The following is a 24,152-nucleotide window of genomic DNA, read 5'->3' as shown; positions in this document are numbered from 1 at the left end:
TTTAAACCAATGTAGCTGTACTAACACTATATCTAGTCTGTCTGCAAATGGCAGGTTAGACCCTGTCCAACAAGGAAAAATTTAAGATTATCGAAAACCATAATAGCAATCAGTTATTCACTCAAAATCAAACACAGTAACAACATCTAGTCTTAGTGGAACTAGTTTTCTTCCTTCTCCGTATAGACCACTAAAGTTCTACAAGTAGAATTGCCAGATAAAAATGTGATTGATACTCCAGTTAAATTTGATTTTCAGATAAATGAATATTTTTTAACAGGTACATCACATGCACTATTTGGGACGTATTTATATTTAAAATGTTTTCATTGTTTATCTGAAATTCAAATTTAACTGAGCATCTGGAATTTTTATTTGCTAAAGATGGCAACCCTATTCCCAAGTAACTACAAGTACTTTCCAATCTAAGTCCATATTCTAAGTCTCTTTTCCATTTTATCTGTTCTGCACAGCTTAAGCCAAAGGCAGCTTTATATTATTATACAAACCCGTAACTTATTCAAAACCTATTGTTATTTCTATGTCTTTAAATAATACTTTTAAGACTAAAGAGCCCTTGCCAAATGGTCACTCAATTCCCTCTTATAAAAAGAACACAAATGAAATCTACATCTTAATGACACACACACACACACACACACACACACACACACACACACATTTTTATTTTTGTTGGAAATCAGCATCTACTTTGAAATACCTCTCCAAATGCTAACGTAATCATTCATTAACCAACAGATGTCTTACTTTAGGCACGACAACACTCGCCATTCAGAGCACACTGTGCATATGGCCCTGCTGGCCCCACCCTCGGCCCTAATCTAGCTAACAGGGGACTCGCCATCATGTCCTGAGCAGCGCTCTTCAGCTGCACTAGATTTTCTCTGCTACACACTTTTCTCCCCATCAGGTCATTAGAGTCGCCATTAAGTAAGACACTCTGTAAGGCTTGGCATTTCCTTGTTTGCAACTTCACACAGCATCTGGGTCAGTGCTCTGCATACTACTGTTGCTCCCTGATAGACTATCTTAATAGAAAAGTCAAAGAGTTAAGAGAAAGCTACTGACATAATTGAAAGAATTCCACACTAGAGGAAGATTATCTAACACACACAAAAAGATGCTCAATAAATAACTGTTCGATCTCTTTATAAATAATGCAGTTTTAGCTTTTATTTTTGATCGCTATCTCACACTCATATATATGCCAAGCAGGCATTCTGATGCCTCCTGAGCCAAGCACACACGGAAATGCCAAAGGCAACCCTTTGCTTGTGTGGTCTCCATTAAGAACTGTAGTATTCCTTCTCCCAGATGGATAAGTATATCCAAAAGGCAGAATAAACGAGAGGCTGGAGAAAAGGAAATTAATGTGCTTGAAGTATACCTAGAGAACAAGAAACTGAGATAGTCAGGTAGGCTGCAGACTGAGCACAAGGGTTATTCATTTAACAGCTGATCTGTTCTTAGGCCTAAGAGTAGAAAGTTGCCTTCCTGGGAGTGAGAGAGGCCAATGAATCAGGTAGGTTAAGAGGAAGATACAGCCAGGTGACAACTATCCACAGAGTGAACAACTAATATTTTTTTCTAAATAACCACTGTTAGTTTCTTTTAAACTTTCTCTAAAACTTATAAAATATTTAAGCTATACAGAAAGATCTAATAAGTAATAAATATACTACCCAGTTTATGAAATAGAACATCATGAAACACTTGGGCTGAAGCTCCTGTGCCATCCCCCCTGACTGACCATTTTCTCCAGACGGCCAGTTGTAGCCACTATTCTAATTTTGGTGATGGTCATGCACTTCTTTATACTTTCAGTACGTAAGTATATATAGGTAATACATAGTATAGGATTTGCATGTTTTAAAATTGTATATAAAAACTTCATATAGAATGTATTATTCCTCCACTTGATTTTTTCATTCATTGTGTTAGTATGGATTAATCATGTTGATATGTGAAGATCACCTACTTTAAAAAATTACACTGTTAAGTAAAATTGTGGACACATTTCCCTACAAATGGACAATTCATTTTTTGATATTATGTCTAGAGATCAGCAAACTATGACCGGTGGGCAAGCCAGCTGATTGCTTTTGTAAATGAAATTTTACTGAACACAGCTATGCTCATTCATTTTTGTATTATGTACGGGTGCATTAACACTATAATGGCAGAGTGCAACTGAGTAGTTGCAATAGAGACCATTTGGTCCACAAGCCTGAAATGTTTACTATCTGGACCTTTAAGAAGAGAGTACAACCCCTGTTATGAACAATGCTGTTATAAATGTCCTTGTACCCACCTGGGAAACTTTCCATACGGAACATAATTGGGAAAAGATCTGCTAGGTTGTAGGGTAGGCAAATCGTTACCATTACTAGATTTTAAATGTTTTCCAAAATGGTTGTGCACTACACTAGCTTATACGTGTTTATAGACCATTCACGTTTCTTCCAATGTTCGTATATGTTTTGTCCATTTAAAAATACATGTCTTTTTCTTACTGATTTGTAGAAGCTAAAGATATATATATTGATAACTATTGCTTTGTCCATTGTATGTTAGATATATCTTTTCCCATCTGTGGCTCACTGTTTTGTTTTTTACATTTCTTCATGCCTCAGGTGCATCTGAAAAATAAGGATAACAACCACCCAACTTCATACAGTTGTTGCAAAGATTACATGAGTTAATATATTTAAAGTACTTAGAACAGTGTCTGGCACATGTAGGGACTCCACAAATGTTAACTGTTTTATAATGATGTTTTTAAAGGAAAATGAATTTTAAATTTCAATGTAAATTAATTTATCAATTTGCCCCTTTAGTATTTGTGCTATCTATATTGTTTAAGAAATCCTGCCCTACATAATTAATATCTATCTTATTTATTCAGTACCTCTGAATGCTAAGAATAGCACATTCTGTAATTTGGTTTCAATTCAGTATTCAATTTCAGTATATTTTCTTATAAATCTAAGTACAATTTTAATACTGATCTCTCTAAAGTTCAAGTAGAAAAGAGAATTCCATCTAGAATATCCAGTCCACCCCAAATTTTCTAATTAAAAAGTAAACAAAAGAGATATCTGCTTTTGTCCAAGACAGAGTTAACAGGAACTAAATTGATATTCCCACCTGAAACAAACAAAAACTGGATAAAACTACACAAAAGAGTACTTTGTACAACACTGTTGATCAAGCAACAAAAGACGGTGATCTCTAAGAACCAAAAATAATCTACTGTGTTTCCCCAAAAGTAAGACCTAGCCAGACAATCATCTCTAATGCGTCTTTCGGAGCAAAAATTAGTATAAGACCTGCTCTTATTTTACTCTAATACCGGGTATAATATAATATAATATAATATAATAATATAATATAATATAATATAACATAATACCGGGTCTTGTATTACTTTTTGCTCCAAAAGACTCATTAGAGCTGATTGTCCGGCTAGGTCTTATTTTTGGGGAAACACTCATTGCCTTGAGATAGTTTCTAGGCTACAGTCTGGGGGAAGGAACAGGCAGAGCACAGCGGACTCCCTGAGTTGAGGTGATGGAGCTGAGATTACTGGGAAACTAAAGCAGTGAGAGTTATCAGTACAGTGTACCAGAGAGAAAATAGCTGCAAAGAAAGAAAATCTTAGTGATCTGCTGAGGGTCCTCCTTGAGTATTCAGGTGAGTACCAATCAGTGCGTGTGAGAAAACTACCAAAGGCTGGGGTAAAGAATTAAAAAGATTAAAGAGTAAGTACCTACCTCTCACATAGCACTGGAAATAGTGCCTACTCCCACCAGCTAAACTGAAAAAAATTCAAAATGTACAAGGCATTGACTGGCCATCACATTCAGCAGCTAGGTATAATACATTTCTACCCTCACAGGAAGTTCTATTGGACAAGACGGAGGTAGAATATCTTTGGAAGGACAGAGAGAAAATGCTAACAGTGATTGTTTCTAGGGAAGGGGACAGAAACAGCGGACACTTATTCAACATATACAGTTATAATTTACGAACTCTGTAACATGTCAAATACTACTTATTTAAAAATAACTATTTACCTATTTTAAAATACCTTTAGTTCTCCAAAAACTTGATTTATGCTAATTAGAAGTAAAAACAAGACTCAGAAGTTCTGGGTATAACAGAGGATAAAGAATAGAAATCACCTCTCCAACATTTCCTAGAAACACTCCTGACTACTGCCCTCAATTTATGAAGCATTCATCTAGTCACAATACTATCTGGGGTGTCATATGCAAAAGATTAGTTACTATTTCCGAGGAATTAGGGAACAGGGACAGAAGTAGAAGAAACATGCTTACAAAGCATAAAATAGTAGCTGTGGCCAAAAGGCACAGGGGAAAGTTCTATTCTTTTGGGAAGGAAGGCACAAGGTCACACTGTCACATCTATTTCTCTTATACGTACTCCCGCTTTATGCTCTCCAGAAGAGCACTTAAAGCAACACAGTCTTTCAGTTCTGCTCTGAAATCACATCTTTTTTCAAATGATATTAATACACTGAACAAGTTACTTAACTGCTATAAGCCTCAATGTCCTCATCTATAAAATGGAAACCTGTTACTTAACCAATGGTACATACTAACTATTGAGCATTTTTGCCTAGGAGAGGGAACAGCCAAACCTTTGAGAACAAAAAAGGACTATAAAATAACAAACAACAAAACATTTGAACAGGTACTTTTCTCACTGGAAGATGGTCAGCTCTGGGAGGTGGAAGGATCTGGGGATGATGCTAACACATGAAAATCTACCCTGGAAGAAAAAGGAATAGGAACAGAATCCCAAACCACCCGCTTTCCTGCCCATGAACACTGCATTCTCATTCTCAGTTCCCGCTCCAGGGATCTCAGCCACTGTTTGGATCTAGTCTAGTTCCACAGCAGCGCCTTTCACTGTCGCCCAATACACACTGCCTTTCAGTGAGTTTGGGCAGCTCAGAGGTCTGTGCCGGGCAGACAGAAGGCAAAGCTGGTGTCTACAAAGTGACAAGGGCACAGACTAGTGACCAGGGAGCCTGCCCAAATTTCAGGAATTCAGGTTTGTAGGGAAACAAAAGCATAGTACGGTCCTATCAGATAGGAATGTCATCCAGGGACTCTACTACCTAATCATATCCACAATCATTCCCGGAGGTCTACTTACTAAAGAAAACGTCCTACAAAATGTAAGACCCAAGAAGGAAGCTGTGGCACAGTGAGGAAGAACATGACAATGATTTCCAGAAATTTTTATTTTCAAGTTATTAGTAAACAAATTTTAAAATGTAATAATTAATGACCAGTAATTTACATCCTTAAAAATGTATAGGGCATGTGTTAAATTCATTGCACACCATTGCTACATGTAGAAATCTCTTACGTGTGGCCTTAGAGTACCATACGTTTATTGAAGGGAATGAGACATTTGAAAATGAGTTTATATTAAACGGGAAAGTGCAAAGAAACTTGCCCGTGCGTGCCAGCTCTGTGGCCCACAGGCAATAGCATCACCTGCCTGTGCCAGTCAGACAACCAAACATTACTGTGAAAGCCATGAAAGAAGCTGTTAACACTCTGGTTTCATCTCAGCACAGGCCAGAGCAGCAGATTAAACAGAACTTTACATCAGTGGCAGGTCTCCCAAGTTCTCTTGATGCCACAGAATTCATAAGTGGGATCAGTATGTTCTGAAAAAACATGGTACTGCAAAAGGAAATAAAGGTTCTACAGCATCAAGCAGTGTAATACTTGAAACCTCATCATCAAAGTGACAGTTTTCAAGTGCCATTTATGATGCCCCAGTCTGGAAACATCCCAGCTAACCCATCTGATCAACAGTTTCACAGATGGAAGCACTTGATGGCTAATTGGCACGTCTATTATTCAAATAAAACAGCTCTCTGTACCTCTTCTTCCATTATTACAAGTCAAGGTACAACAAGATTGGTCATTCAGATTAGCTTAATAAGAGAAGTCTCTTCCCCAAAATAATTTTTTTAATGAAACAACATATTTTGGGAGAGCACTAATCCGTTTCTGAATAGTAAGGGAAATGTTTTATAAATTAAAAGGAGTAAGAAATGTAAACCTTCATTAAAAAGTTGTACTATGTGTATCTTCTACCTTTATCAATATGTCAAGATATACATTATCATAGGGAATAAAATGAATGAAGTATTGACTCATTCCTTAAATATTCTTAAAACATGGACCAAGCATTACATGTCAGAATAAAGAAAAACCCTCCCAAATATTTTATGTTTCCTAAAATTTAAAAAGAAAGCATCTTACTCTTCACCTACATTTTGCATTAAAAATTTCCAGACTATTTAAGATTTTTAAATTTATGAAGCAAGTAGCCAGTGACAACACTATAATCTCAAGAAATGGTGTTGATGAGGAATAGACTTTGGCATTAGAAAGACTTGTGTTCCAACTGTAGCTCTACTTCTTGTTAGTTTTGTGACTCGACCCTATAATATGGAAATAATTATCCCTACCCATGTAGGATTGTTGTGAGGACTAAATGAGAAGATTAAATACACAGACCACGTCTCCCATCAAAACATGGGAGGCACTCAGCATTATTCCACTTGGCTCTCACCCCCTCCCTCACCCCTACTCCATAAATTCTAGAAGGGAATCCTGATAAAATTGTCAAAATATGTGGGTTCTTCTTACAGATACATACATTTGCTCTAGGTCCCACTGATACATAATTACATCCCCTATTCAGAGTATCTGGCTATCTCCCTATATTACTAAAATTCTCAGAGCCCCCAAGGAAACCCTCAAGAAAGAGCCTTATAGAAAGACTGAGTTATAAAATATTCAAAGATCTCATTTAGTCTACAAAATAGAAATTAGGAAATGTGTATAGCAACCAGAACCAGCAAATGGGAAAGAAACAGTAGCCAGAAACTGTGCAACCAGGTGAATACTAAAGTAAAATCAAAATTATCTCCCTATAGCGACAGTTATATAATGGTAACAAAAAATGTATTCTGCTAGGCAATGAAACAGATTCCCATGAAGTTAAAAAAAACACACACAAAAAAAACACCTTTTCAATAAAACAGAGGGTTGCTTCTCCAAAACAAGGTTGTGTCAGTTTACTATCTACTTCTGATTAGCATTATGCTTCCAATTACTCAGTCTCTGGTGTTTACAACACTAGGGAATAAAGAACTAATTAACAGAGAGCTACCACAGGCAGGTAGGAATGCAATCGAGTAAAAAGAGGAGAAATGTATATACAATGAGTAAGAGAAAAGTATAACTACCATAATTATTAATTTACTCTTTATTGTCCCTAAGCCCCCCCCGCCCCCCCCACCGTGCCCAACACACGTGGCATTCGGTCTCCTGGAGGGAAGAGCCTGTGAAATCACTGGAGACAGTTTGAAAAGCAGCATTGGGAGGCTGTCCAGCGGAGACCACTGCCCTGCTCAGGTGGCTTGCTTCCAGGGCACTCAACCCAGATAACATCCCACAAAGAACCACCTTGAATGTATACTGTGGGAGACAGTGCTCATGTCTCCCCAGATTTTAAATGAGTATGATATCTACAGAACTGTCCAAATGATAATATGAACTGAAAAATTAGAAGTTATGTTATACAGGTTTAAGACAGGAAACCCAAAGATCAATGTATCAAATGAGTAATGTAACCAGTAAACCAAACATGTAAAACAATGTTAAGGGCAGGGAAAAGACATAGATTGAAGTGTTATGATCATAACATCCCCATACATTTGGAACACTGAGATTATACTACAATATCTTAATCTCCTATATTAGACAGAAGTATCTTCTCGTTTCTCATCCCATATACCCTTTTCTATCAAAAACGGTATCCGCTGTCATAGATCCATCATATCCTTGACTTCAAATTTAAAATCTTAACGTTTCATTTTCCCTCATAATTTTGATTTCCTAGTTCATCAGAATGTATTAATTTTGGAAGACAGTTTCACTGTAACTGAAAATATGTCACTGTTCCCCTTATGTTCTAAAGAATTCAAACAAAATTATTTAGGGTAATTTCATTTATCAAAATTGAAATTTAACAATCACAAATATCAAAGACCTTTCTCCTTGATAGACCAGTCACAACTAGAATGTTCAAACAGAACGACACAGATTAACTAGAATGCACCACCAGGAATCTGTTTCCCCTTTACTTATTTGAGAACTCTCAAGAGTTGATTTGAGATCTCTCAGGAGCATATTTTTCATGGGGTTTAATATCTATTAAGAACAACACTACAATGACAACTAGAAAGCGTATGCTGTAATTAGCTTGCTTTTGACCTGACCTCTTTAATTTTCTACAAAAGAAACATCAGCTCAATACATGAACACAATGATTAGAAACTATACTTTTAAAGGCAACTTGCATTTTTGCTTTGTTTCTAAAGCAAAATCACTATCTGTAGTTAAGCACAGAAGTAAAACAATTAAAATTTCTTGACCCTTCCCTACTTCCCACTAGGAAGAAAAATGGCCTAATTAATATACCAATGTTTAGGAAGGTCTTTGTAAATGTTCAGAGGATCACATCAGGATACCTACTCAAAGAACCAAAGGGAACAAATGGTAACCAGAAGCATCCATCAGCATATAAAAACTGTCAATACAGACAGGTTACAGAGCTCAAAGAACATAAAGAGAACTCATAAAAAGCCTTTTGTAAAAGCCTGCTCATTTTCATGCTACTGTCCAGTGGTAAACACATTGTTTTATTTCAAATGTGGCAGGTATAAAGATTCATTATACACATTAATCCATGTTGGCTCAAGACCCATCAGAATCTCTCTAGCAGGAAAATATACAATAAAAATAAACATCAAAATCTGTAATTTAAAAACAGTGTTGTAGTAGCTTCTTGTCTCTGCTTCTATTCTTGCCTTCTCACATCAATCCAGAGTATCCAGGTTCTTTAAAAATGTTGAGTCTGATAAGCATAATTCCTTTGCTCAAAAATCTCTCATGATTTCCCAACGCACTCAGAGGAGACTCTTGTACGCGAGGCCCTACGTGATATCACCTCTGCTCTGGCAGCCTCTCTAGTGTGTTGTCCTCTTCAACTCCGAGACTGAGGGAGAATATGGAATGCTTAAGCAAGGCATGAGAACAAGCACTGAACAATAAAAGGAATTTCCGATTTTGTTTTATTTGGTGGTTTTTAAAAAAAGTACTAAAGGAAAATATTATTTAACATTATATTGACTTGTTTGTTTGTTTTAGTTTGTTTACAGAGAACATTACATAAGAGTAGAAGTTCCTTCAGGCTCCCTCCACTCTCATGAATTTGGTGTGGGTTGCTGGGCCTGTGCTGCACACCAACCCACCCTAAGGAAAAAAGCTTCCATGAGAATTTTTGCTTCCTAAAATCTTCATTAACACTTAATACAACAGACTTCTGTTAAAAAAAAAAAAGAGCTAATACTTGTTTGAATTTTAATTTCCCTGATATACAGTGAGAATGAGTATCTTTTCATATGCTTGTTGGCAATTCCTATTCTACAAATTTCCATTTCATGTTTTGTTTTTTTTCTATAAGGTTATCTTTGTTGTCTTACTGACTTAGGGTTCTGTTTAATGTGTTGTAGACAAATGTGTTGCAAATTATCTTCTCTCCCTCTACTGCTTGTCTTTTAAGTTTGTTTCTACTGTCTACTGGGACAAGAGTTAGTAATGTATTGAGGTAGTAAAATTATCATTCTTCTCTTTTGAGTTATGCTTTCCTATTTTGAAGTCATAAGGACATAAAATTTTCTTCCAAAAAACATTTTTTGCAGTTGTCTACTGTGTGTCCGACATGTTCACGTCTGAGTCTATTTTATCCTTATGAGAACCATCTAAGGTAGACATTATTAATCTCATTTTAAAGATATAATTGAATTTTTTATTGTGGTAGAATACACATTAACATAAAATTGATCATTTTAGCCACTTTTAAGTATACAGTTCAGTGGCATTGAATACATGCACATTGTCGTGCAACCGTCACCACAATCCATCTCCAGAAACTTTTCATTTCCCAAAATGAAACTGTACCCAATAAACACTAACTCCTCACTCCACTACGGCTCCCAATCCCTGGCAACCACCATCCTACTTTCTTTCTGTCTCTATGAATATGACTTCTCTAGTACCTCATGTAAGTGAATCATACAATATTTTGTCCTTTTGTGACTTGCTTATTACTTCACTCAGCATAATGTCTACAAGATTCATCCATGTTATAGCATGTGTCAGAATTTGCTTCCTTTTTAAGGCTCATAATAGCCATAGTATGTATACACCACATTTTGTTTATGCATTCACATATCAATGGACACAAGTTGCTTCCACCGTTTGGCTATTGTGAACAATGCTGCTATGAACACTGTGTACACATACCTGAGTCTTGTAATTCCCAAGGTATATACCCAGTAACGGAACTGCTGGATCGTATGGTAATTCTTTGTTTTCTGCAGAGGTCACACAATTTTACATTTCTACCAGCAATACACAGGGGTCTACCCTCACCAACAGTTGTTTTTGTTTTGTTTTGTTTTGTTTTTAATTAACAGCCATCCTAATGGGTATGTCTTCCAAAATTATGAACTTTGATTTCTACTGTTAGGTCTTCATTTAGTACATGCACTTTCGTGTATGGAATAAGGGAAGACTCTAATACTAGCTCTCCCCCCCCCAAATAGAAAACCTCCTGCTTTTCAGCGTCGTTTAATGAACAGGCCTCTCCTTCCCCACTAATTTTTAAGATCATCGGTTATTACAAATTAAGTTCCCATATATGCACATACCTATTTCTGGGCTTTCTATTTGACTATACTGATCTATACCAATATAACACTCTTTGAGTCATACAGCATTAACATATATTTTGATATTTGGTAGAGCAAGTTTCATTTTCCTTTCTAAGAATTTCTTTGCTATTCTTGGGTTGTTTTCTCCTATATCAATTTTAGAATCAGTTTTCTAATTCCATGAACATTCTGGTTGGTATTTTTATTGGAACTACACTGAATTTATGACTAATTGAGGAGAATTGGAATGTGATATTAAGATGCCTCATCCATGAAAACGGTATTATTTCTTCATTTTTTCCAGTGATTTCCCCCATTGCTATGTTAAATTAATCTTTTCTATAAAACATTAGACCAAAACCTAAAAGACAAATAATTCAAACAACATTTCTACTCTAAGACCTACAATAAGAAACCAAAATAATGGTTATTAGTTATATATATACAAAATCTATATACTGTACGAATTTATGAGCTATAACAAAATAGATCATATCCAATTCATGAAATTATTTTAAGTCTAGCAACCTGAAATAATCCTTCAAAATATAGCTTACATCTCACCCCTTTCAGAAAGCCTTCTCTGATTACTCATCTACATACAGTATTTTCCCTTCTTTTTGCATCTGGAAATTACTGAGGTCTGTATCAGAGATAGAAACTGATCACTTACAGGCAACGCAGGCCTGTGTATGCGTTTGGTTTGGCCTACACCAGGTTTCTTAGAACAAAAACTAGAGACCAAAAAGATCAGGGCATTTCACCCAAAAATCACAGGACTTCTGACTTGCAAGTTGTATGTCATTCTCTCTCAGGGTCCTAGCTATGAAGGTTCCATCTCCATGCGTCCTTGATAACCAGGGTAGGCAATTCACGCACTGATTATCAAAGTTTCCACCTAAAAGTGACCTGTTAATTTCCAACTCACATTCCATTAGTCAAAGCAAAATCATGGTCAGGCTAACTTCAAAAATAATGGAGAAGTATAATCCTACAATGTGCCTGGAACATAAAAAGTCAGAAATATTTTATATCATTGATAACTTTGCCTTTAATCTCTTCCCATCTACTTATTACCAAAACTACCACTAGAATTTTAAAAAATGCAAACTGAGTTATCTCACAACTCTGCTAAAAAAAAAAATCTTCATGAAACTACAACGTCTATATGATAAAAAGTAAAAATCACTAAAAGTGGCATTCAACACGTTTCATAATCTACTCCAAACTCTTTTACCAGCTTCTCTCCCTATTATTTCCCCTCACATCGTCTATTCCCCAGCCTTTCTGGCATATATTCTGGCATATATTTCTTCTAGGTCTTGGCATATATTCCAAAATTTACCTCAAACATCACATTAATTCAGGCCCATTTTTCCCTTTTTGTGGAAAAAATTAAACACTACACCCACTATATTACAAATCACATTTATAATGAGCATTAGTATGCACTCATTCAAAGTAGTTAATACGAGCCAGACAGAATTGCCACGTATCTACTAGAATGAAAGGCCTCTAGATTAAGATGTTCTTGTTTACCTTGGTATTCCCCATAGCATAACACCAGATACACAGAAACTCAAAATACTGGCCTAACAAACTCAATACAAGACAAGACAGATGTCACTCACATTTTACTTAAGTTTCATTGCCTCTTAAGCTTACTTTGTTTCTAAAGCTAAATTGGACCCAGAGACTTCAACTAAAACTTTCAGAGACTGGAGACTATGCTTTGGCTGTGCCCATCTCTTGGGTTTTACCTTCACTGCCTTTGGAAATAGTTTAGTTGTCCAGACCTCGGCAGGGGTAAGGACAATCAGGTAGTCAAATTATAGCAGTAAATGCTTTTAATACAATCATCTCACATCTTTTAGTAATTTCAAGTTTGTAAGCATTTTGGCAAAGTAAATTTAAAAAACACATTTGAAATTTAAAGCTATTAGTTTACAAATTCTAATAGTTCTAACAAAACATGTTTCAGCGTCAAACTACTGATAAGTCATATTGAGGTAGGAAACTGCACAGAGTTAATGATTTTAACATACCACTGTCCAAGTATTAACATTTAAAAATGTAATATTAAAAAAGAATAAAACTTTAAATGAAGTTATTTTGGAGGTATGGACACCATAATGAAGAACTAGGGGGAAGTACAATGACAAAGCTAATGGAAGAGAAAGTTTTAAGATAGACATTGCAAACACTGCGGAATACTGAAGTCCAGTTAGAAGAGAACGAAAAGTAGGCAAATAGACTTGGCAATTTGAGCAATTACAGTACAGTAATGGAGGAAGCCAGAATATAATCTCAGGAGAGTCAGTGGAGGTAAGGAAGTCGAACTTGTGAGTATAAGCTATTATTTCAGGAATTCTAGAAATAAATGGAAGAAAAGGTTTAATGGAGGGATGCAATTAAGTTTTGTTATTTTTTGGATACAGGAGACTTACACATCTTTGTCGGCAGAGAAGGGGGTCAATGGAGATGAGCAAGGTTTCAAAAGAAGTGATGGGATCAGAGACTACACGGAAGGATTAGCCACGGAAAAGAGAAAGGTTACTGGTATTCAGAGAAAGCACAGTCCTTTGAATGGATGGAGAACCCTATTTTGCTCTCATTTCCATGTTTTAAAAGGGCCTCTGCAAATTTACCAGCAAGTTTTGTGGAAAACTATTTATGATGAAATTCTGCCCTTTCCATTAAACGGTAAGACAGTAACACTAATTTTGGGAGGATAAAACAACTCATGTCACCTTTTCTACTTTTACTGGCTACTATGCATTGCCTAATGGCAAGAGTAGCTATTATGAATCCAAAGATCTTCGACTTCTTATTAAAAGTAAACAATACACTTAACATTTTATTCCTGTTTATTAAAACATAACACACTTAACATTTCATGTTGCGGAAGTAACATCATACGTGTATGTCAAGTTAGTCTAGAACAAAAGTAAAATAAAGTTCTAGGACAAAAATGTAATCATTGAACACCTAGCATTTGGTAAAGGAGATATCACAGAAATAAGAATCCACAAATGATTCCCTTACAAGTTTGTCATCTGATCTAATTGGGAAGATGAAAAACAAACACGAAATGACAAATGCTCAAGTAACATATTTTTAAGTTCAAATAAGAATACAAACTGAGGACACAGGGGCTGATTAAATTGTTACAAACCAAAGCGAGGTTACTGAACCCAACACCTAGTTTTCCACTTAATGCAAAGGTCTGCAGTCGTCACTGAGATATGATGTAGCTCAATTTCTGGTCAGTAAAACCATAATTTCATGTTCAGCAATTTCCCAGCATGGATATATAATTTATTGCCCCTAATGCTTAAGGAAAGTTATTTCAGTATTTAAATTTGATGCAACTTCCCTTAAGAATTTTAAGGTAACATCCTTACCTAATTTGCAGGTAAATCTGTAATATCTACATATCAGTTCAGCTCACTTCAGATACTTTTATATGCCTTAACATTGTTATTGCTATTTTCAGAATAAGTTAGGGAAATTCTAGACGCTATCTAGAAAGTTTACAAAAGTATGACAGCATCTGTGGAAGAGTCAAGTTCAGCGATGCTCAGGCCTCTTAAGAACATGGATTACATCTTACAAAACTGAAGAATCATGAAGAAACAGGATGACAGTACAGGAACATTCAAAACTAACAAAAGTAAACAAAAAATAACTGAAGGATACAAGGATGCAATGTAGAAGCACAAAATGATTTCCACTTTCTAAAAAAATGTATTAGTCATAAACCATGAAAGACCTAATGAAATAATTATTGTAAAAGTGCCTCTAAACCACTGAAAATTTCATGAAATCTCAAGCAAAACTGTTTCTTACACAAAATACAGACTACTTTGAATGAAGGAAGACAAAGTCATTGATAGTGATACGGGAATGATGGAAAGTTGGTAACTAAAAGGATTCTAAAGGTGGGTTATAAAAATATTCTCAAAATTTGGTCATAAAATAATGCATTACGTAAGTCTCAGGAAAGGAACGACAGACAGTTATCTCTTTTGTTAATGGAGGACTATAAAGATAATCAGTACAGAACTCAAAAGAGGCAGAAATTTTTTTCTTTAATAGAAAGCAGATAGAGTACCCTAAGGCAAATCTATAGAGTCCATTTGCCCAACAACAGCATGGAACAAGATAAATGATATTAAAACAACTGAAAACTCATTTAATTTTAATAAGAATGTAAAAGAAACCATATATACCAAATTTAAAGAAACAGATATTACTTATTAATTCATCCAAATCTTAATTACTGGCAGGAATTTATCAGTGTTAGGATGGTACATACAAACATTTTATGGGTCAGTTTTCTGTATCTTCCCAAGAGGATGCCATGTTTACTTTTTCATGTGTTACTTCTAAAGTCTAGGTTGTAAACCCAGAAATAAGAAAGTTTTAGTGCCTTTTTTTACTAAATATCCCAAAATTTAAAATCAAAGCAAATAGTGAAAATTCTTACTCCCAGGACAAATTTAAATTAAGATAATGTTATTTAGTGTTGCAATACAGCAACCAGGAATAAGGTAAGCTTCTTACCATAAGGTTATCTATGAGGTGATTTTCTTGGGAGTGATTTCTTTCTCTTTGGATAGAGAAAGGCTTGCAATTTACACACAAAGAAATATTCAGAGTCTATATACTAACCTGACCCAGTCCAGGCATACCGCCTCCAAGTCTAAGAAGTCTGTCCATATTTCTAGAAAACAGAAACAAAGGAAAACGTTCCTAAGCACAAAAGTGTTTACTCAATTGCCATCTATATAATTCACCTTCAGTCACTCAGTATGTCAAAAATATTGGTGGTAATTACAACACAACATCAGACTTCCTGTTAATTAACACCACATATTAATTCAAGAAGCTGTCTTCCATGCTAATTAACAGACCTTATTTTACTGCTTTGGTTTTGGGATATCCCTAGTTTTAAAGACAAGCAATCTTAGCATACTTTCAAAACTTTTCTATCATTAAGTTAATTTATTTTCTTATTGTTATCTAATAAAGTACTTGAATGAGGAAAAAGTGCCTGAAATCCTTATCATATGTATGATTGAATTTCCTTCAATTTGTCCAGAGTGTACAAATAAAAATCCTCACTTTTAAATTAAATTTTAACATCCTCATTAGTAAGTTCTGTGCTAATTAACTTACAGCTTGTCAGTTATCATCAAAACTACATGCAAAAGACATTGTGAGCAGATTATGGATCTCTGAATTAGCATCAAAGGCTTTTTAAAAATGAACTCATTATACTAAAAGAAATATCATAAACATTAAGTGCATTATGATAGTGCTCTAGAACCTATGCAGATATTTTGTGTTATTTCGGATGCTGTGGATATGTTAGTTCAGATGTTTCCATTTTTACTAAGGAAATTCAGCTATGTTCTCAATTATAATTTTAAGAGTTAATACAGAGAGGATTAACTTTGAAATATCAATCTGATTTGGTATTTTACGTCTGGAATAACTACAGAAGACATTCTTATACGCCTGAAAAATTCACAGAAGAAATCAAAGGAAAGAAATAGAAAGGGTACTAATATGACCTCCAATATATAAAAGAGTAACCAAATCATAAAAATTAATATCCAGTACAACTAAATACTTTAAAACATGAGAAGGAAGCATTTTTTTCTACTTGTTTCTATACCTTAAAAGTATTCTTCTTTCTAAGTGTATGCTTTAGAAAATGGTAATACTACTAATAAATTCTAAGTTAAATACTAACAGATTAGTTTAGTCATTTGTCCATGTTGTTTTAATAGTTAGAACTGCTATACAAAGTAAAACTCAATAATGTACTTGTATGATCATTACATTACTGCCTAATCGTGTTGGTTGAATCCTGTTACCAATTTAATCCTTGAATATTTAGCAACATTAACATTGCAAACTTTATTCAAATCTAAATATAGAAAAGTACATAAATGATACAGCCATGGAATCTTCACAAAGTGAACACACCCCCATAACCCGCACGTAGATGAAGAAAAAGGACATTATCAGCACCTAAGAACACCTCTCATGCACACTTCCCAGTCTCTACCACTCTGCAAAGGCAGAATTCCAACTTCTAACAGCATAGATTAGATTTTGAATCTTACAATGAATAAATGAAATCATATACTTTTGTATCTGGCTTACACTCAACAACTTTGTGAGCTTCACAACAGATAAACTCATTTTAAAAAATGAAAAGGCACGTAAGAAATTGATAGTCCAGGCAAAATTTCTGCTTTACAACCTTAACTCGTGTCCCTAATAGGAACATTCACGTATAAAATCTCCATCAAATTCTCATTAAAATTCCTCAACTGAACATTCAAAACATAGCACTTTTGAAAGGTTGTAGAGAGAAAAAAGAAATCTTTAATTTTAAAATATTAAAGACATTTCTTTAGAATATATAAGCAAAAAAAATTTTTTTTTTTGTGGACCCTTTCAAGCTTACAAACTTAACCAATGGAAAAAAACTTTACAGTATACTTTAGACATTACATATATTCCAGGCCAAAGTCGATTCCCAGCTGTGTTCAGTTTATCTATTCCCCCTGTGTTGTTTCTGATGACTTCACACAGACTCCAGATGCTGTGAATATATATGAGTGATGTGGGGAGCATAGGGAAAGAAAATCTGGCAGGTCAAATTTCTGTTTTTATCAAAATTAGATGTCTCAGCAAACAGGAAAAAATATTTAACGAACTAAAACATTTAAGATAAGATCATTGGATTTAATAAAAAATGCTAATTTTGAAAACGAAATATATTTATAAATGTTCCAAATAACACTACTTTTTTTAAAGCTTATAGAAAGCAAACAAGAACAAAAATGATAGTTACCTAAATGACCCTTAAGCCTGGTTATCTCATTTACAATTTGGTATGTTAAAAGTGATATATTTTCATAATATTTTAAATCATCTCCTGAAAGAATAGGTAAGAGTAAAATACATTTTTAATTTTCACCTGATCAGTAACTACAACTCCTGTGGTGTTAAGCTTCAATTTGTTGACTCTGACAAATTTCTTCTTGACTTCAGCTCTTGTTAATACTGGCAGGTATGATTTTTCCCAAATATATTTTCTCTCTCTCTCTCCTAAAAAAAAAGTAAATAAGACATAATTATGTTGAGAACTAAGGAGGAAAATATGCCCAAGAACTTTAAAAGAAGCAAAATTCCTAAAAACGAAATAGAAATCAAAATTGATTTTTAATCACCATTTCCAAAGAGTACAGAATGAAATACCATCTCAAGGAGCCATAGAATACAGTGATTACAATGAGGACAGGTCTCACAACAATCCCAATAGTACTATGTGGCTCAGCTATAATTTAATGTGATAATAACACTAAAAGCATCAATTTAAACAAAAACTGTGACACAACTACATTTGGAAGATGGGAATAGGAGAAGTGTATGCAGATGTGTGTGTAGAAAACTAAATGTTAATTTCCTAGAGTAGGAAATTAAAGATAATTTCCAAGTTGCAAAAAATCAGAAAATAACAGGAAAAAAATCACATTATTTAGAAATTTGGAATTAAAACCAGAAAAATCTACTCAAAGAGTTGAAAATAGTTGACTCTGGGAAGCAGAACTCTGGGGTGGGGAAGGTGATTCGTTAGTTTTTATTATAAGCTTTGTGGCATAATTCAACTTTTTAAAATACGCACATATATTACTTTAATAAAATTTAAAGAAGAAAAAAAGACAATAGTAATTAACCCTGGATCCAAGTTTTGTCTGTAAGTTTCTTTTTTGAGTTCTAATTATATGTAAAAATTGACATTTCGTGATTTCTAGTCTTTCAAGAGGTGTTTCAAAGAACAAAGAGAAAAGTTAATCATATTTTAAATAGAACAAATTTCATTCAATTGTGTAATTACCATATAGGTCTACTGCAACATTATTACAAATCTGTATTATGGAATCTTAGTGATGTTATTTGTCCTATGTCTGGAAAGTTTGTTATTTCATTACCCTAGGAATTAGTTCATCATTTCATAACCAATTATTCCTAACTATGCAAAAAGATTAAAATAAGAAAACAGAAGAATGATATCCAAAATAATGCAATAGTGAAATACATTACAGGTATTGCATTACCCTTTAGTTTTTATTGTGCTGCCCAAATCATTGCTTCATTTTTCAAAAAAGATATTATAAAAGACTAGAGACACCATCTTTGTAGTCTTTTTTTCTTTTAGCTTTCACTGAACACACTTGAGAATTCAGAATTTTCCATATTCCACCCATAATGACAAAGAGAACTAACAGAAAAAAGGTTTGCTATTAGAGAATCACAAGGTGAATGTAAAGATAGAAGTAACAGCACTTTAGTCTGTTGATGACAATAAAAGTGATGGTATAAGCCAGCGTTTTTGGGCACTATTGACATTCAGAACCAAAAAATGTCTTGTTGTAGGAGGCTGTCTCGTGCATTATAGGATGTTTAAGGATGTTTAGCAGCATCCTTGGCCTCCACCAACTAGATGCCAGCAGCACCCACCCAGCCACGATAATCGAAAATGTCTGCAGACATTACCAAACATCCCCTGAAAGGGCAAAATCTCTCCCAGTTGAGAACCACCGATTCTCACCGATATAAGCAAAATCTCAGATTATGCATCTTCAGATGACAATATCCTAGATTTGTTTTCTCAAACTTAAGAACCAATGAATGCTGGAAACAGTATGGGAGGTCTTCAAAAAGTTCAACATGGAATTACCACCTGATCCAGCATTCCACTCCTAGATATACATCCAAAAAAATTGAAAACAAGTATTCAAAACAAGTACACGTACATGCATGTTTATAGCATCACTATTCACAATAGCTAAACAGTGAATAGTACAGCCCAAATCACTATTCACAATAGCTAAACAGTGAATAGTACAGCCCAAATCACTATTCACAATAGCTAAACAGTGAATAGTACAGCCCAAATGTCCAACAAAGGATGAAAAGATAAGTTCTAGTACTGTGTACACAAACAATGGAACGCATGGCATATTATTCAGCTACAAAAAGGAATGAAGTAGTGATACATGTTACAATGGCGATGAACCGCAAAGCATTATGCTATGTGAAAGAAGCCATGCAAAAAAGGTCACATGTTGATTCCATTTACATGAGATATCCAAAATACATAAATCCACAGAGATATAATGCATATTGGGGATTGCCAGGGGCTGGGGGAGGGATAAAATGGAGAAACTGCTTTATGGGTAAAGGATTTTATTTTAGAGTGATGGAAATGTTTTGAAACTACATAGAGGTAGTAGCTGCACATTGTGAATGTACTAAATGACAGTGAACTATTCACTTTAAAACGGTTAATTTTGTTATGTAAACCTCACCTTAATAAATTACTTCTTAAAAGGATCAATGAGTGAACAACAATATATTTCTAAGACCAAAAAAGAAACATGACATTCTCATCCAGTTAGGTATTCAACAAGGACTTCATCACACACTGTTTTACAACAACCTGTCTTGCTGAAGAGATATATGGCATATTCTTTTATCCTTTATGATGTTGATAGAGTTCATATGTGAACAAATGATGAAGTTTAACACAAAAGTGAGTAAAAGGAAACAGTGTAGAAAAAAAAAATCACTGGACTAACACTAACTGGTGTTTATAAATCTAAAACAAAAATGTTTTCTAAGCAAAGATGATGACCATCAACAAAATTATGAGCTGTCAATGTTTTCAAAAGTATTGCAATTGTGTAGATGAAAAAGTTCTGGAATTCGATGGTGGTGGTTGTGGTTGCATAATATACTTAATGCCACTGAACTGTACACCTAAAAATGGTTAAAATGGTAAATTTTATGTTATGTACATGTTAACATACATACACATACCAAGTATTGCAAGTGCAAGGAGAACCAGAACGTATAACAAGGTAGGGCCTATTAAAGATGTACTTAAAATGTGGAGCTGATCTTTATAAGATGGATATGGTTCAGGTTTATGCATAATGGATGATGAGCAGTTAATTACATTCAAAGCATGTTGTCCATTTTACATACATATACCTTCCAAACCAGGGAAATACAGAATATAAATTTGTATGAAATTTTTAAAAACATTATTTTCACACCCGTAAATTATTCATAAAATGACTTAAAAGTGTAAAAAATTTTAAAACGTTCTCTGGAACCAGATGGCAAATGGTATTACCATTTTTCTTGGTACGTGAGGGTTAAGAGCTATGACTGCAGTCCAAGTGCCAGAATTCAAATCTGGCTCTAACACTTATTAGCTCTGTGTCCTTGGGTCAGTCACCTCTCTCAGCCTGTTTCCTCATCTGCAAGATGGGGATAATGACAGCATCCACCTCACAGAGTTGTTTTGAAGATTAAAGATGACAATAGATATAAACAATATTTAACACCATGTTTGGCATATAGTAAGTAAACAATGAACGCTAGCTGCTGTCATCAGCATCACCATCCTATGTGCATAAAGTTCATCCAACAAAGATTTTTCTTCCCACACAGTTTGCCACTTAGTGAGTTTCAAAGCACCGGGCATATTTCACAGTACTACATGAATCACAGTGAAGGACGGACTTAAACTTAGCAGAATTTAGCAAAGGGGTTCATAAAATTAAAGTGTTACCCTATAACATAAAAGAGAGTACTTCCAATTCTTAGAAATTAAAGCAATACAAGAGGTCTATGGACCTAAACCAAGTTTTTATACCTATCAAAAAGTGGAGGGCTCAGATGCTCATTCATGGTTATGATTAACTTTACTTAAAACATTACCAGAAAATAGGAATAAAGTGTTTAACTATGTGTAATATGTCATTCATACAGTAATGTGTCCTAATTGGTAAAAACAGTACAAAATAAGTATCAGTACTTTCAACAGGTTAAATGATTTTCCACTTTTCCATCTCCCAACTGAGTTAATATCTGAATAAAACCTGACAAAAACACAAGTGGTTCTTGTTACTGATTTGAGTTCTGAACTTAGTACTGAAGACACCGTTTACATGACAAAAAAACAACAACACATAGCATGAACCTATGTCAGAGAGGTTAAAATCCCACTTTTCAATTAGAACAGCTATATATTATTTTCTAAGCCCCTTGGGGCGGGGGTGGGGGTGGGGTGGGGTGGTGTAAAAATCTCCCAAATTCAACAGGTGAGACTTCACTGGAAGATCATGACTTCCAAACTTTTCTTCTGTTGGCCAGATGTAATTTTGTTCTAGAACAAATTAAGGATAATATTCAGGCTTTTCACTAAATTGAGCTCTATTGATACTTATTCCTGTTTTGAAAAACTTCAGCGCGGACATAGGAAACCAGGGGGAGAGAGAATAAAATTAACTTTCTCACTGAATGAATGTTTGTTTTGCCACTTGTCCTTCCCATAAGCCTGGACCTTTTTTCCTCTTAGTGTCAGGTTTTTAACTTCCTTCAAAAAACAAACAAAACCCCCAGAGATCCACTGGTTTTTAACCCTGACAATCTTCAAAACAAAGTGCGGCTATTCCTGCTATACCTTCTAATTTACTTTCAATTTGTAAGTTAGAAGGCATAAAATCATCTTAACTGTAGCTAATTCTAAACCATTATGTATTGTAATCTCTTCAAATGCACAATAACCCATACAATTTGTTTGAAACATATATAATTTCCTAGGCTTAACATGACACAAGTCACCATTGTGTTAATCATCTCCACTAAAACCGTATTCAGTTCTTTTTTATTTCAACATTATCCGTGTCATATTGTTTTACTCATAAACATTAAGTCAGCAGTACTAAAAACAAACTTTTGAGGGCAGTAAAAAAAAAAAAAAAAAAAAAAAAAAAAATCATTTTCACCCCAGAACTATATTTCCATGCTAATTTTTCAAGCCTCTTTCCTGCTTTACCCATGAAATCTTTATCAACTTTTTTTGATACCATTTTAATTTCAAGAATTTTTCATTCGGTCACTAGATTTATAATCAGACGCTTTCAAAAAGTTGTACATTTTTCTTCTTCTGACAGAAACGAAGTAAAGTCCCCAACAAAATGAAGTCCCAAGAGGTAACACACGGTAGCAGATTTCTACTTTACCGAAAACAGAAAACGTTACCAATTTACTTACAACTGCTCAATTCGGACAAATTGAAAGTAAGTTAGAGGGCATATCAGGAGTAGCCACTCTGTTTTGAAGATTTTCAAGGTTAAAAACCAGTGACTCTCTGGGGGTTTTGTTGATTATTTGAAGGGAGTTGAGAACCTAACACTAAGGAAAAAAGGTCAAGGCCTATGGGAAGGACAAGTGACAAAGCAAACAGTCATTCAGTGAAGAAGTTAATTTTACGCTCTCTCCCTTGTTTCCTCTGTCTGCTTTGAAGTTTCAAACCAGGAGTAACCAGCAAGAGAGCACAGAGGACATACACACGGGTTGTCCCTGTATACGGAGGAGAGAGTCCCAAAATGTGAATTCAGCAGAGCGGAAATACCACGAAGATGGAGACCACATCCAGACCTAACTCCACCAGAGAGCCCGGGAGCCGGCGAAGATGAAGGAGCCTGGGCTCCTCCCTCAGGGCCCGGGCCTCCAGTGGCAACTCCGCTGGGCAACGTGACTCAGGAAAGCACGGGGCTGGCGGCGGCCTAGCGCGTCTGTCTCTGCGGACCTCCGGGGCCCGATTCCCAGTCTTACCTGAAGGCGCGCGGGGCGGGGGACCGCGGTCCGGAGCCTGGTCTTCCAGCGGCGGTGACGCGGCGGCAGCGGCGGCGGCGGCGGCTGCAGGCGATCAGACTCGGCCGGGTCTAGCTCTGCGAACCGGCGATGAATCAGCCCGATTCCATTCAAAAGAGTCGCCCGGGCCACCGCCGCAAAGCACTTCCGGGTTCACGGCTCTGCTTCGGCTTCCGTTCTCCCGACGGCCAATTGAAGAAGACTCGGGAGTCGGGCGGCAGCCCGGGAGGAGCGCCCAGGACAGATGGCGCGGGGCCGTCCCGCTTCTCCTTTCTTGGCTGGGAAGGCGGGGAGGGATAATGCGGAGCCCGATCCCGCCCCTCCAGTGTCCTCCCTGTTCTCCTCCCCCACCTATTTCTCCCCACCTTCGAGCGGGGACGCCGGCCTACCCAGCCCGGGAGGTGACTGGCTGGGAAATGAACTGCAGCGTTGCCGAGATCAGAATCCCTTTCGTTCTGGTATTCACCGCGGCCCTACTCGGAAACTAGACGGTTCACTTGAACTAAACTTGGTAATCTGAGAAGCAAAAGAGAAAACG

General features: G+C 35.7%; 1 protein-coding gene across 1 annotated transcript in view; it reads right to left on the bottom strand.

The window, feature by feature from the left end:
• PSMD14 (proteasome 26S subunit, non-ATPase 14) overlaps nt 1-23,877 on the bottom strand; it is an 81,166-nt gene extending 57,289 nt beyond the window's left edge. Inside the window, exons 1-3 of the mRNA XM_019727278.3 lie at nt 23,576-23,877; nt 17,859-17,989; nt 15,533-15,584 (exon numbers count right to left, since the gene is read on the bottom strand). Of these exons, the coding sequence (XP_019582837.1) occupies nt 15,533-15,580 (48 nt within the window). The 5' untranslated portion in view covers nt 15,581-15,584; nt 17,859-17,989; nt 23,576-23,877. The remainder of the gene's footprint in view (nt 1-15,532; nt 15,585-17,858; nt 17,990-23,575) is intronic.
• Nucleotides 23,878-24,152: the final 275 nt, after the last annotated feature.

This window comes from Rhinolophus sinicus, chromosome 17 (genome assembly GCF_057876585.1).
Source record: "Rhinolophus sinicus isolate RSI-liver-muscle chromosome 17, RSI-T2T, whole genome shotgun sequence".
Taxonomy (NCBI): domain Eukaryota; kingdom Metazoa; phylum Chordata; class Mammalia; order Chiroptera; family Rhinolophidae; genus Rhinolophus; species Rhinolophus sinicus.
This window is presented reverse-complemented; position numbering and strand designations above follow the sequence as displayed.